A 12,856-nucleotide genomic window follows, 5' to 3' on the forward strand; every position below is an offset into this window, starting at 1 on the left:
CAAATATAAGATACACACTTACGAAGCATTCAAAAGCTAGAAAAGACAGCAGGAGAGAGAATGCAGGAAAATTGATGATCGTCTCATCAATAAAGCTTTAAGTAAATTAAAAGTTGTGAGAGAGGTAGATTGTGTTGGTATCGATTCAGAGTTGAGATCCTCTCTATCTGAAGGAGAACTAACAGAGTTGTTCTCAACATTGGGAGATGAAAGTGATTTTTTCCCACAGCTGGTGGTCTACGTGAGTTTGTGTGGAAAAACTGATTAAAATGTGAATAACAACAAATCAGTCTCAACAAAAACTGAACATGATAATCTTCATAGACTGCACTAGTTTTAACTATGTGTACTTAATAAACTGAAAACTGAGTGTATATATGAGCTATAATCTGTCACGAGGTGGTTAAAATTCACACATACGTAGCCAGAATCGACTCCTGTGGTGTAAACCTAAGCAAGATTTGCACTGTATTAAAGAAGCAGCAATTTTGGTTTTAAAATTATACTGATATGATTAACACACATGATGCAACAGGGCAGACTATTACTGTGGACTTCGATATGTTTCATCTATACAAACTGAAGTCAATAAGTCACCTCGCACAGAGGCCTCAGTCTATCTCTTCAAAAGGAAGCGATTATAGCCAGAGCCTTGATCTGTCCCACCGCTCCGGGGATCCCGCTGGCAGGGCAGTGCTGATATTTGTGTGGAGACGGTGAAGCCAATTATTACCAGTCTGCGGCCACCGCGGATTCCACTTGATGTGCACCTTTCATCTCCAAAAGCCATCTCTTAGGGAAACAATAACCAGCCCTCCCCATCCTTTTGAACTCACCAGGTGGGGGCAGCAGTGCTGATATGAACTGAACAGGTGACAAAGGGGGGGTGGGGGTGTTTTGCATTTTTTGTTCATGCTCTGTGCGACTGGTCTGTCAATACATATGGTAAAACCGGTGTCAGCAGGTTTAATGCATATGCAAAAGAGCCAGACAGGTTGTGTGTGTGGCTTCTTTTACATTTTAATGGAAAAGCTGGGAACGACAGATAAAGCCATTAACGCGAAATGAAAAAATGTCCACAACCAGAAACCAAAGGAGACATCTTCAGGCTACAGGATCCACACCTGCCCTTTGGAAACCAATCTCCTCAGACCCACTTAGCTTCACACAACCACAAAACTGCAGAGATATTAAAAGACCACAAGATGAGCAGTTATGATATGTTCACATTTATTGTGCAGTGACTTTTATATACATACATTTTATACACCTAATTTACATGAACAGAAATAAATTAATCTGCTAATGTTCTTAAACTCATCTGGCTTTAGTGTTGCCACTGACTGGACACAGCAAACTCTTAAAAAAGCAAAAATAATTTCAAGTGACACATATGTGACATGGCAGTAATATGAGACACTGTAGTCTAATTTTCATTAGTGTGATATCTTACACATATAAAGAAGCAGTTGGTAAGAGTTTTAGTGTTAGTGAGAACTGTAGATGTTTTAAGCATGTACAGGAATCCATGAATGGAAGTTTGAGAGAGGCCGGACATTGAAAGCACCACTGTTACTTTCTAAATTGGGTGGCAAGGTCGCACAAAAGGTCAGACAGCAGAGCAGACTCCATGAGAGCTTTGTAGCTGGAAATCTGTCACGCTTCTCTATACTCAAATTCCAATCCATATGTTTCAAACATGGATAATTATATTTAGGGATTATATATTTTACAAGTACCATGCTTATTTTAGCACTGATTTAAGGACTATTTTTTTTAATATAAAAATACAGAAAGATTAGATGATTGAATAATTTTTTTTTTTTTGAAAAACAAAACATCTACAATGTTTAAAAGTTGTGAACATTTCTATGCTTATGGCTAGTAAATCAGACTTTAAATTATTCTAAAAATGGCTTTATTTGAGACCAGAGATGTTTCATTATGCACCAGTTAGAGTCAAACATTAAACATTAAGTCTCACACAGACATGTTGTCCATTAAAAAATGACTGATTCATAGATGTTGGTCTTTAAAGACAAAGCTGTATTTGTTATGCACGTCTTTCCATTCATTTTCACAATATTTTGTTGTAATTTAATTGAGTGATACATTTGCTCTTATTTTCTGACACATAATGATAGACTTATTTTTATCTGTATGCAGCGGAGTCAGTTAGCCTGAGGACATCTTTTTAGTCGCTACCACTGTCTCAGCGTGGTCAAACATTACCAAAAAAATCTTACAAACTGCATCTTTAATATTAGAGATGACTATTACTATTGTGCTACATACAGTATTGATCACCGACAGACACGTAAAGGTAAAATACAACTTGGCTAATTAGTGTTTTCTTTATCAAAAGTAAATCTAACCAACTATTGTGACTATCATCTTAATTGTGTACATTGTAATGTGTGGAAAACAATAAAAAATACATTAACTGGAGTGGCCAGGGCCCACACGTGTCAAAATGTGGCCGAGGAAAGAAATAAAAATGTAAACCACTGCAGAAATCATCTCTAGGTTTCCCATATACACAAACTGTAGATACAAACATTAACCTGCTCTCGTCTTTTCAGTCTGAAGGAACTGACAGGAAGTCTAACTCTCTACGGCTAGCTTTATGATAAACACTGATACTAACTAGAGTGACATGCCTATGAAACACGAAACACCACATCAACTCCAGCCTCCTCTTACCGTACAGAAACACAGAAAGAATTTACAGGATACATTGATGGGTCTTAAGCACTCTAAGCTATCAAAACATGCAGCTTGTGGTGAGTTTCTACAGTACTATTCAGTAGTTGTTGGTGGTAAACGGCTGTGTGAAAACCCAGAGTTTGTATTTTTTTTTTTATTACTATTATTTCTATCACAAGATGATGAAGATAATGATTTTCAACATGGCTCTGTTGTTCCGTTAGCCTCGCACCCAAATCTAGCCAGACTCTCTCAATAAAGTGAACAAAATAAATGGCAAGGCAGCCGTCGCATCACCGCACACCATACAGGAACATCTGATTATTGCACACTAGCACTGAACTTGCAAATGTTCATGCAGAATGTATGAGGAACACAACACACTCAAATCAGTGGTTGCTCACTAAGTGACAGATGACCATACAGTTCTTTGGAAGACTGAAATACATTGTTTGGGAGGGTCGGGGACGTTTAACCACGTGGCACACTACTGAGACGCCTACAGCGCCTCGATTACAACCTACGGTGGAGAGGAGAGGTGCGATGATGTTTTAGAAAACCAATATTAGGATACTTGACACCAGCTGATGACGACTGTGTTACAGTACCTTGTTTAAAAGTAGAAAAGGAGGAGCGTTAGAGATGATGATTGCACCAAGGAGGAGAAAAGGAACCATTTCTGAGAGAATCTAGCGACCAAATTCTAGCGCCTGCATGTAAATATATATTACATCCATATCCAACATTCATAGCATTGTTTCTGTTAAAACACAAAAATAGTTAAGACTCACAGAAAGAATCCCAGCAAAGAAAAATAATAGATGCCAGGGGTTCATCTGTTTAGAGATGGGAGTTTAAAATTGTTGTATAAAGTAACAGATAAAAAAAGGAAATAAATGCAATCTGTTCACATACATTTCCCCACAAACTACTCCACACACTAGACTAGAGACCAGACAGGTGAGACGGTCGTAAGGCGAAACTGTGGCAGAAGGATGAAAGAGGGAGGAGTGACATTGAGAAGGGGCTATGGTGATGGACCTTGTGTTTAATGGACTGTGGAGCGTCTTCGCTCCGACTCAAGGGGACTGAGAGCCTGACCTGTAGCTCTTAAAGCTGCCCAGCAGACTCTGCACCCCCTTCTTGACCCGTCGAGCCACAGAGTCAGCAGGCGGAGTGGGCAGGCAGGAGGCCAGGCTGGGCGGGCGGGCGTCCAAACATTTCTGGTAACGAAGCTATAAAAAGAAAACATACACAGCATAAATGGTTTGCCACAGAGATTAGACTCTGCACAAACATTGGCGTGCACATATTAAAAAGGTATACTATATTGTTGGTTACTGTTTGTAAAAACCCCACCAGCGAAGGTGAACATGAAAGGCAACCCCAGATTCAATCTCTTGGATGCCTTCCACTTAAAGCCTGGCACCTGGTCGCTACCTTCATATAAAGCCCTGACTTCGCCAGAACACTGTGCGGGTGCACGCCAAGTAACATCCCATGCACAGAAAACAAAGAAAAGAAGACAATACAGGCAGAAGGCAGAGTCTCTGCAGAAAATTAGCTTTAAACTTTCCTGCATTTCCAGTGTCCTCCTCAAAAATAATTAACGAGTCATTAACATCTCTCCACCTGTATGGTTTTTATCTTAGGTATTTGTTAATGACTCACCATGCAGGCAGCCTGTACAGCCTCACTCAGACTGGCAGCGTTGGGTTCGCACCAAAACATGTGACAGGCGAAATCTCGGGGACCCTCCGCCATGATGTAAGCGAAGGTGTGAACGTCCTTTCCCACACCCATGAAAGACAGGAAACGCACCCTGCACTCTGAGAGCACCTCCTCACTCTGTAATTAGAAACAGAAATTAAAGTGAAATAATTAACCAAGTGTGCTTTAAATTCTTTACATGGTATATAAGTTGTATTTTCACAGTTTGCAGTGTTCAATGTAATTCCCAGACCCTTGCAAAAAAATGTATGATGTTGATATTTTCCATTGGATTTTAATTATCACAGAAAAAAAGTATCTATGGCAAACAAAAGTTGATGATACTTAAACATTTTGTTCTGCAAGATGACTGTCACAAACGAACACTACTTTAGGATTTTTGAAGCATAAATGCAATAGCCAGAAGTAAAAAGCTAATGTTAGGCAATAAACCACAAACTTGTCTCCATCACAATGAGACTGACGATGACTACCTTTTTTTAAGACACCTAAAAGCTTGCAAATTCCCGAGTGGGTATTTACTGATGTATTTTATGTCAGAGAACAAAATGTGAAAGTCTCTTAAGCTTGTGATAACCACAGACCTTGTTTCAGGCATCTAATCGAAAACCCATGGACTCCAAGACAAGGGCACTGGTGCTAAAATGCTCACTCATTTCAATGTTGTAGGACTCATTCCTGCACCACTATATCTACTCTAATTTTGGCTTTTCAAAGCTATGTAGTCAAAGTTGAGTGACAGTAGGGAATGTTAAAAATGCATGTTTACTAATATCCCTGTAAAAGCACATCATGATCAAACTTTAGCCCCTAACTTCAAATTACCATATCACCTGTCATTCATGTTCAGTTTGGTGTCTGTTACCTGTTTTGAAAGTATTGTGAGGGTGGCTGGTGCAATGTTCACTGAGACAGGAGTCCACTCATTTCTATCTTTGCTGTTAACTGCTGCCTCGAGTGCGTCATTGATTATGTCCATACCTGAGAAATGTGCACAGGAGACACACAGAGAGTAAATTACACAATACATTCACCTTATCATAGAGCATCATAACTGTGATCAGGACACATTAAGTACAGTTAATATTTCAAGGCATGACCAGCTGACGTAATCACATAAATCATTGTATATCTGAAGGTGTTTTCTTACCAACTGGTTTCGACACAGGCTCACAACCAAGGTAATAAACATGGAAGCGCTGGAAGAGTTCATTTTTCGGAGCAGGAAACTCTATAAAGAAAGGAGGGAGAATTAAGTAATCTGATTCCACACTTTAAACAATGAGGATACAAAAAGTGTGAAAGGCCTTAACGGTAATTTACCTTCAATAGGGACGACCACAGGGTTACCTGGGTCAGAGTTTAGCCTGCTCACCCCTGGCTTGGTCGCCTTTCTCTCCATCATTATCTAAAGTCAAATTAACAAGAAGAAAATGCAAGAAATTTATGGTTGATCATGGACCACAATCTTGCAACGAACATACATATAATGAAATAAGATTAAATCCAATTGTGGCTGACCTTTGAACACATCTCATGTAGGCTAGTAGCTATATTCTTGGCGGGCGAGTCACAGCGGAAAACATGACACTTCAGAACCTGAGTCAGGTTATCTCGAGCCACATAAGCAAAATCCCTGCAGGTGAAGTCAGATGGCAAAGGTCAAACTCACATACTGACTCAGTAACACAGCATACATGTGAGCTGCTGTGATCAAACACATACACATAAGCACATGAAGCACACACACAACAGCACAAAACACTGATTTTATAAAACTTTAAATATAATAATTGTTGTAATATACCTTTCCCTGATCATGATGAAAAAACGCAGCATGAAAGAAAAAACATGATAGTTAGAACACAGTGAGGCAGGAAGCGGGCAGAAACAGCCTGCAATGCTCTCATCAATCCAGCAGAGGGCAGCAGCGTGCAATAAAAGGAGTACACAAAGGAGTGCAATGCGCTTGTCATGACAAATTTCTTTAGGAATGCAAAGCCTCTGAGTCATGAATGAATCACGACTACAGGAGGTGGTACATTATTTCAAATGGAAGTCAACCATTCAGTGCAACAAGATAATGGCAGAACATCCAAATAAGTAAGAAAAGTCTGTCTCTCCTGATACAAGTCAGGAAGGATATTTAACAAACACTGAGGATAAATTTATTAAAAATATTATTATTATAATCAGAAAAATCCTCACAGATGTAAACAAAATTTTATTTCTTTTTTTCAAATTTAAATTAATTCACTAGAAATAGGTTTTGACTGAGCACCTTCACACAAATTAAAAATGTGAACCAGGATATGAACAAAAAAACCTTTTTCTCCTACAAGTCAAATGAAAAATATAGGGTTCTTAAAAAGAGTACATTTACAAAATGAAATACATTCAGCCAATGATCAAAACAAATCTTTTTGAAGCATGACTTAGCAAATTTAAGATGTTAGATAGTAAGATAAGCAAGATAAATAAACAATTTGTAGTTCTGCCGTCTTCACTTTGACCCTGTTCTGTGGACACTGACCTGCCGTTGTCTCTGCCGACACCCCAAACCCGGATGCTGCCAATGGGCTGAGCATGAAGCAGAGTCTGGCCCAGGGGGTCAATCAAGTTCATAGTGTCATTCTCCAGGACCATCAGCATGTCCTTACCCTGTCGGGACACACACACTCTTAGTAGGAGCAGCTACATTTCACCAACCATCTATGCATCCATCAATACACACTTAAATTTGAGTTATTTTGCTAAATTCCAATATGAATTTATCCACAGAAACATTTATTTTCTATCCACATTAAAGTGAACATTATAGGTCAACATCCTCTCACCTCTCCCCAGATACCAGCAGTGTCATGAAGGTTGTGTTTGTGATAAGAGAGCTGCCTGATGCAGTTGTTGACAGCAACACTGCTCTTGCCAGGTACCATGTCCTCCTCAGACATCTCCACCCAGCCCAGGGAGCGCACTGCAAAACACTGACGATACAAACATGCAGCACATTAGCACAAGACAGGACAGCACAGGGAAGGTGAAGAACAATGTTGCCAGGAAAGGGTGGAAATGTGTGGTGTGATTATTTCCTTTGTTTAACTCATTTAGCTAAGTAAACTGAAAAACCGAAAAAAAAATGGCAACTACAATAAACCTATCCATATGTCCAAGTTGGAGAAAATATCAAAAATAATACTAATATAATAAGTACAAAATGTTCAAGTGTTTTTGCTTTTTCAAGTTCATGATTGGAGAGAGCAAATAAATTAAATTATACTTTATTAATCGCTGCAGAAAATATCAATCAATCTTAATTGTTTCAGAGCAGTTTTCAGTGTCAGTGCAGCGCCCAAGGATCAGTGCTGAGGCTAGTCTTCTATCTCAATATTCAATCTGGTTTTGAAACCCTAATTTACTCTCAGCACATTAAAGAGATATGAGCATGAAACAACCGCTTTACCTTGGTTTCTATATCTGTGCTGAGTGGAGCGAGCTTCTCTTCTTCCTCAGACTGGGAGCAGTTGTAACTACAGTGAGAGTGAGAGTGAGAGTGAGAGAGAGAGAGAGAGAGAGAGATATGAGGATATGCAACATCAAGAGGAGAAGAAGAACAGATGAAAGTATACTAACTACTAACTAGTCTAAAAGCTCTAACAGCACATACTTCAGGTTGATGGATGCATAGCGTAGAGTTGCTCCTTCAAACTCCTTCAGACTTTGATCAGATGCAACCTCTCCCTCCTCCTAGAGAGACAGACAAAACGACAAAACAGTTAACAATGGAAATTTTCTCGCATTCAAAGATGTTAACTTGACAGACACTGCACTCCAAAACTATGTGTTGTTGCCAAAATGTGAAAATATCTATCAACCATCTATCATGTATTTTGACTACACTAAGTGACATTCTTGCCACAACTTACATTCCAAAGTTCCCCTTCACCGACTCCTTCATCTGTGCTGGAAAGATGAGCCCAGGATTCCTGGAAAATTATAATAAAGATATTGGTGACTACAGACTGACATTAAATTTCCTCGATCTATGCACTATGTGTATTTGGCCTTACCTCAGTCTCCTCACAGGGCGTAGTCTCCAGGGACATAGTTGAAGACATCATGGAGTCGCCAACTTTTCCCAGGGGTGAAGGAGGCTCCCACTGGGTGGTGCCTGTGGGGATGTGCCAGTAGTATGTGCCTGATGTATCCCGCACCCTCATCCATCCCGCAGGCAGGTCTGTGTCTGTCTCAAAGGCACTGGAATCCCAAAAGGACTCTGAAAGGAAGGGAGCGGATGAGAAACACTGGAGGAGAGACTGTTTATGGCAAACACTGTTGAAGGGAAACTTCAAAATGTCTGGTTGTTTGCAGCATCTAGTGTTGCACTTGTAAAGCTGCCTCACCTCATCTTGGTGGTATGAAATGAATATAACTGACCACTGACATGACGCTCATAAGATTAGATTACTACTACACTATTACTATAAACTAAGCTTTGCTATTCTTAACAACTATACTTCACTATATACTACTGTGCTATAATACTATTGAATAATGATACTGATAAAATGAGACTGTACTGGCATCAGCAAACAAAATGTTTAAGCTGACTCAACAAAACAATATTGCACAAAAGCAAAACACAGGAATTGTCTCCAAAGCACATATATAGTGTTTCTTCCCACTCCTTTTTTGGTCTACAAATGGTCAGAAAATGGTGGAAAATGCCGATCAGTGTTTCCCAAAGCCCAGGATGACATCCTCTAATGTCTTGTTTTTTTCCACTGCAACCCAAAACTATTCAGTTTACTGTCATCGAGGGGTGAAGAAACCAGAAAAAAAATAAATCACATCTAAGAAGCTTGAATCACTACCCCCCCCCCCCTTTTTTTCTTAAAAAAAAAAAAACAAACAAAAAAAACAAAAAAAACTTAAACTGACTAGCTGATTATTAAATTAGATGGCAAATTAATTTAATAGTTGACAAATAATCCATTAATAATTGCAGCTCTAATGCATACTGTATGCTTTTGCAAACAAGTCCAATAAAGGGTGCAATATGTGCACTTAACCTGTTCACACGAGGTAGGTACAACATTTTTAAAAAAGATCAGATTTGCAACAGACAAAAAAGGTAATTTTTCAAGAATGACAGCTTCATTCATTAACACTTTACTATCTGTCCCCTGTCTACCATCTATAAACAGTATGCAAACATTTAACAAATGATTTATAACACACTATATATCAAGTTATGAGCAGATAAAAGGATATCTTTTCAAGTTTACAGTGTTTGTCGGCAATTATAACTTCTCCTTAAGAGGTATATTTGATGTTATTCAAACTAACCCTAACCCTTACTATCATTCATTAACTTTTTCTACAGCAGCCTCCTCTTATGGTTAGTTAATCATAGTTATGTTGTTAACAAATACATTTTAATGAACACTAATAAACACTATCCTGCTTATAACTACATTATAGTGTCATAAACTACTTATTAAATACCGGTATATTGTTTATAAATGATAAATATGGGGGGCCAGAAGTAAAGTGGTGCCCTCTTATCCAATCTGGAGCTCATTGACTCAAAGTGCAATATATAATCTTGTACAGTAGGCCTATAATGAAAGCATAATCATGTACTGACGTTTTCACCATGCCATTTTTATGTTTGCTGCTGTCTGTAAAACCTGTGACATCCAAATGCTCCATTAGGCATGTCTTATGTTGTAATATAGCATAAACGTGTGGCCTAAGTATCAAATTCATGTACTTGTATTTACCTCTGTTGCCATTTGGAGAGCTGTCGGCTGTGTTGTCCTGAGACACTGCAGGCCAGCTGGGCTCTTCATCATTTGGTGTCCCATTTAGGTTGGAGAACAGGAGGCAGGCATTTCTCCCCACAACACTGCCCTCTCTGTGAGACTCCCCATTGCTCTGGTCTTCTGTCACTCTCCCTCCTCTGGTATCACCTGATGTCTCTTCGTCTTCCTCTGATGTCTTTTCCTTGTCTTTATCATCTTCTTCTCTCTCTTGATCTTTCTCTTCTGTAGATTCCAGAGTGTCGATGAGCAGAGGCTCATTAAGGATGTTCTTGGACTCCTCCTGATTGAGACCAGGGGTCATTGCTATTTTGGGAGACTTGGTCTGCTCCTCGTTTCCCTGTTGTTCTTCCTGAGTGGTGTTCTGATGAGGGAAGTCATCCTTGTTCCCATTCTGGCTGATATTGCAGTTGTGGTCCTGGTCCTGCTGGTTCTCGGCTACTTTCCGCAGCTGGTTTTGGCCTTCTTTAACCCACTTGGCATTGTTGCCAGTGGACTCCTGGTCGCACCAGTGGCTGCTGTCGTTCAGCTTGTTCTTCAGCTCTTCATCTTGTTTTTGTTTATTTACAACATATGGCATGTCTTCATCATCATGGCCACCCATGTTAACTTTCCATGTATCGGGCTGATGGAGGAAGAGGTTGAGATGTTACGTTATTAGCATCACCGTTAGCATGCTAGCTAGCAGGCTAGCGTTACAAAATTGTGAGATTCAGGCAGAGTTTTTCATCAGAGTTGGAGGAAATGAACTGTGGCTGCTTCATACAAATACACCCAGAAGCGCTAACCATGTAATAATCGCTAAAATATACTAGTTACATAAGCTGCAAAGCAACTAGCTAGCAACATTTTAAGATGGACACTGAAGTTTGTTTCCTGTTCGTCTATTCCGGTTTGGGTATTACTGCGGTTTTTTTCACTGTTGGATTTTACCAACGAATATGAAACGTACTTCAGCTGCATCACCGTCCATTTGCCAACACGACCTTTTATGTTTTAGTATTGAGATCGATATAAAGACGGGCAGAAGTTCAGAGCATCATTTTTGATTCAGTCAACACATTTTCAACTAATATCCACTTCTAAAATCACACTGCGTACTGAAATACATCGATATTAATCGGATGCCATCGCTGCAGCTGGATATAACGGGATCCATCCGCCATCATCACCGTCATCTTAGCTAGGCTAACGTTAGCTCCTCAGCTAGCTTGCTAACGTTTCCAAACAAGAAAATCAAAGCGAAGCGAAATGGCAGTGATTTATGAAGCTTCTAATAATAATTTTCACTTACCAGCTCCAACAAACCCCCTGTTGTCGAAATACGGTGTACGGTGCGAGCTAACTACATATTTCCATAAATCGTGAGGGCTCGCTTCGTTTCTAGGTGGTTTTCTGTCAGTGGGCTCGACTGGTGATGGAGGGCGAACCTGCGTCACGGAGCAACGTCACGGCCTGGGCTCAGAGAGAGAGAGAGCTGCCACCCAGGGACAGAGCCGGAGGGAGCTCAGTGAAATAAGATGGACCTTTTCCGTTTTTGAAGACATATTGATCCGGTGCCGCATCATCTGTGAAGCATAATGAATAGCTTCCGTGCCAACGGCAGTATTTAAGATGCCTGATAGTTGCAGTGGTGGAGATTACAGACCCAGGCACTGTGCTTGAGTACAACTTTAAGGTACTTGTAGCCTACTTTACTTGATGGTACATTTGATGGTACATTATACTTCTGCTCCATTTCAGAATAAAATAATGTACTTTTTATTTCATTACACTGTTTGACATCTTAAATTACTAGTTACCTTACAGATCACTGACACAAAATATAAATAAGCTAATATATTTTATTAAACGTTATGGTACCCAGCAAGTAATTTAAATAAGTCCCACCTTTACCACAGCACCTTTAAAATGATGTATATATAAATGCATCAATAATTATAATCTAGAACACAATATACATTATTCTGAAACGGACCATTTTGCATGATGATTTCTTTTACTTTTGGTATGTCAGTTAAAGTTGATGTTAATACTTTTTTTTACTTCAGTAAGGTTTTAGATGCAGGACTTGTGAGAGTTTATTTCTGCACTGCGGTATTACTGTTTAAGTAAAAGATCCAAGTACTTCTTCCACTACTGCATTAAATGGCAGTGTGTTCATGAGGTGTAATCAATCATTTATTATGGGTTTATGGATCAGGAATAGATCAATACTTTAATACATTTAGGTTGACGCATCATTCGTGTTCATGCTTTTCTGGTGGTACACTTATTTTGTTTAAGCCATGGTGGTGTCAGCTTTATGAAATCATTAGACAACTCCACTGAACCATTTGACCTCTGACCTTCTGGAGAACAGCTGCAGGACATCTGAACCAGAATCCCTTCAACTATTCATTCACATTCAAAATGAAATATTTGGTGCATTCTGGAAAAGCTTTTACTACACTGACTAACTTGAGGTTTATTACCCTTAAATGACAAATTACAACGCACAATGACTCACAGACTTTGGCTTATTTAACAACTCTATTGAAATGTATAAGAATTAATGGCTTATTTGAAAGTAATAAATTGTTAGTGACTCACTAGCT

At 39.3% G+C, this 12,856-nt stretch overlaps 1 protein-coding gene across 1 annotated transcript; it reads right to left on the reverse strand.

The window, feature by feature from the left end:
• Positions 1–1,213: 1,213 nt before the first annotated feature.
• On the reverse strand, positions 1,214–11,698 carry apbb1 (amyloid beta (A4) precursor protein-binding, family B, member 1 (Fe65)). The gene is made up of 14 exons (XM_033631561.2): positions 11,554–11,698; positions 10,221–10,884; positions 8,505–8,710; positions 8,361–8,420; positions 8,102–8,181; positions 7,898–7,964; positions 7,275–7,421; positions 6,971–7,098; positions 5,959–6,073; positions 5,761–5,845; positions 5,588–5,668; positions 5,303–5,418; positions 4,378–4,554; positions 1,214–3,941 (listed from the first exon to the last, which is right to left on the reverse strand). The coding sequence occupies exons 2-14, from the start codon at positions 10,861–10,863 to the stop codon at positions 3,786–3,788; spliced, it is 2,061 nt and encodes a 686-aa protein (XP_033487452.2). The 5' UTR covers positions 10,864–10,884; positions 11,554–11,698; the 3' UTR covers positions 1,214–3,785.
• Between the last annotated feature and the right edge of the window lie 1,158 nt (positions 11,699–12,856).

This window comes from Epinephelus lanceolatus, chromosome 4, assembly GCF_041903045.1.
Source record: "Epinephelus lanceolatus isolate andai-2023 chromosome 4, ASM4190304v1, whole genome shotgun sequence".
Classification (NCBI taxonomy): Eukaryota; Metazoa; Chordata; class Actinopteri; order Perciformes; family Serranidae; genus Epinephelus; species Epinephelus lanceolatus.

Excerpts from the sequence above, each read along its gene's own strand:
- apbb1 (XM_033631561.2), bottom strand. The coding sequence starts at position 10,863 with ATGGGTGGCCATGATGATGAAGACATGCCATATGTTGTAAATAAACAA. Across the intron at positions 8,182-8,360 it reads GTGAAGGGGAACTTTGGAAT|GAGGAGGGAGAGGTTGCATC; the intron begins GTAAGTTGTGGC and ends CTGTCTCTCTAG. Across the intron at positions 3,942-4,377 it reads CTGTACAGGCTGCCTGCATG|CTTCGTTACCAGAAATGTTT; the intron begins GTGAGTCATTAA and ends TTCTTTTTATAG.